The following is a 2,426-nucleotide window of genomic DNA, read 5'->3' on the forward strand; positions in this document are numbered from 1 at the left end:
GCCAAGGGAATATTTGAGAATGAAGGGCTGGCACTGCTGAGAGATTTTAGCAAAAACAGGAACAACGAGCAGAGACCAGGTGCCCCAGACATTGAATACCTCTTAGAAAAGCCATATTGAGCTGTGCACCACTGCCTGGCATGGGGGCTCAGCCCATGAGCCCTAACTACTTAGGATGAACACTGGCTTGGTTTCCTGCTTCTCCGTAGACACACAACCCACCTCGACCATTGGTCCTGCCTTAAGAAATGGACCTACTTCCCTCCCAGGACATGTAAATGTTCAGTGTGACTCATTCTGAAACTTTTTTTTTTTGTATCATAAAAAAGCAATAGGTGGACTGTTGGCCCTAGGTGATCCTGATTCCGTGTGAGAAAGGCGGCAGGGCTCAGACCTGCCCGCGAAGCATTGTCTTCAATAATGATAGAGGACGAACTGGCACTATTTGATAAAAGCATAAATGAATTTTGGAATAAATTCAAAAGTGCTGTCAGTGACACCTCCTGTCAGATGGTGGGGCTAAGAGATACCTACAAGGACTCTATTAAAGCATTTGCAGAAAAGTTATCTATGAAGTTAAAGGAAGAAGACCGAATGGTTGAGATGTTTCTGGAATATCAAAATCAGATCTGCCAGCAGAATCAGCGCATTCAGGAAAAAAAAGATAACTTGTTAAAGTTGATTGCTGAAGTAAAATGCAAAAAGCAAGAAATGGAAGTATTGACTACAAATATCCAGGATCTTAAAGAAGAATATGCAAAGAAAAAGGAAACTATTTCCACTGCTAACAAAGCTAATGAAGAGAGGTTGAAAAGGCTGCAGAAATCTGCAGACTTATATAAAGATCGACTTGGACTAGAAATTCGAAAAATTTATGGTGATAAATTACAGTTTATATTCACTAATATTGATCCTAAGCATCCTGAGAATCCATATATGTTTTCTCTGCGCCTGAATGAAGCAAGGGACTACAAAGTGTCAGATAGTGCTCCGTATCTTGAACACCTAGTAGAATTTCAAGAGAATGTAAGGAAGACCAATAATTTTTCAGCTTTTCTTGCCAATGTTCGGAAAACCTTTACTTCTATGGTTTGTAATTAATGTATAAATAGTATATAAAAACTGTTTCTTTTTCTTTCCTATCATACCTTTTTAAAAAAACACCCCATTATCCATTGTCTGCCTGTAATACTTGTGTATTTTTGTGACATTTCTATATGGTGTATTTCTTTATTTTTGTTAGAATCATAGCAAAGAAAATTTATAAAGTTATATGTGTTCTTTTTTATATGAAAGATAATTAGTATCCTGCATGCCTTTTTTTCTTTCTTTCTTTTTAAATGATAGGCATGGGTAATTTATTGTTAGCACTGGGAATGGGAATTTGTACAACATGCACTATCTTAGTGGTCTCAAAGCTGTTGAAGGTTATGGACTAATAATATTAAAAAATTAAAAGGCTGGACCCAACCTAGGATTGGCAAGTTTTAAAATGTGATTGGCAAAATAAAACTAATTCCTATTATCTTTCTAATGTTGTAAAAGAAAGAATATTTTTCTCTTATACCAAAAGGCATCTATTAGAATAAAGGATATTCCTTCATATCAGAAGAAAGTTGGCAGTACTCTACCAAAATGTCCAGAAAAGGATATATTTTTGAAAATCCAAATGCAGAAAAAATTTTTAACACAGTGTTATTGAGATATAGTCACATACCCTACAATCATCTGCGATGTACAGTTATTCATAGTACCATCATACAATTGTACATTCATCACCAGAATCAATTTTTGAACATTTTCCTTACTTCAAAAAAGATAAAAATGAAAGTAAAAAAAGAACACCTAAAACATTCCATCCCCTTATCCTACCCTAGTTTTCATTTACTTTTTGTCCCCATTTTTCTACTCATCTGTCCATACACTGGATAAAGAGAGTGTGAGCCATGAGGTTTTCACAATCACACAGTCACACCATGTAGGTTACATAGTTATACAGTTGTCTTCGGGAATCAGGGCTACTGGGTTGCGGTTTGACGGTTTCGGGTATTTTCTTCTAGTTGTTCCAATACACTAAAAACTAAAAAGGGATATCTGTATAGCACATAGGAGTGCCCTCCAGAGTGACCTCTCAACTCCATTTGAAATTTCTCAGCCAATGAAACTTTGTTTCATTTCGCTTCCCCGTTTTGGTTGGGGGGATTGTCTCAGTCCCGTGATGCCGGGTCCGGGCTCATCTCTGGGAGTCGTGTCCCATTTTGCCGGGGAGATCCACACCCCCCGGGGGTCGTGTCCCGCGCGGGGAGGTGGGCAGTGAGTGTACCTGCCCCGTGAGCTTAGAGAGAGAGAGAGGGGGAGGGGGCCACATCTGCGCGGCGGGGAGGTTCTCTGGGGGAAACTCTTAGGCGGAATTATAGGTAGGCTTG

The 2,426-nt window shown here is 39.0% G+C and overlaps 1 protein-coding gene across 1 annotated transcript; it reads left to right on the forward strand.

Moving 5' to 3' along the window:
• Positions 1-420: 420 nt before the first annotated feature.
• Positions 421-1,506, forward strand: LOC119536179 (kinetochore protein Spc25-like). Its single transcript, XM_037838881.1, has one exon. It carries the CDS (start codon positions 421-423, stop codon positions 1,099-1,101), a length of 681 nt encoding a protein of 226 aa, XP_037694809.1. The 3' UTR covers positions 1,102-1,506.
• The last annotated feature ends 920 nt before the right edge of the window (positions 1,507-2,426 follow it).

This window comes from Choloepus didactylus, chromosome 6 (assembly GCF_015220235.1).
Source record: "Choloepus didactylus isolate mChoDid1 chromosome 6, mChoDid1.pri, whole genome shotgun sequence".
Lineage (NCBI taxonomy): Eukaryota > Metazoa > Chordata > Mammalia > Pilosa > Megalonychidae > Choloepus > Choloepus didactylus.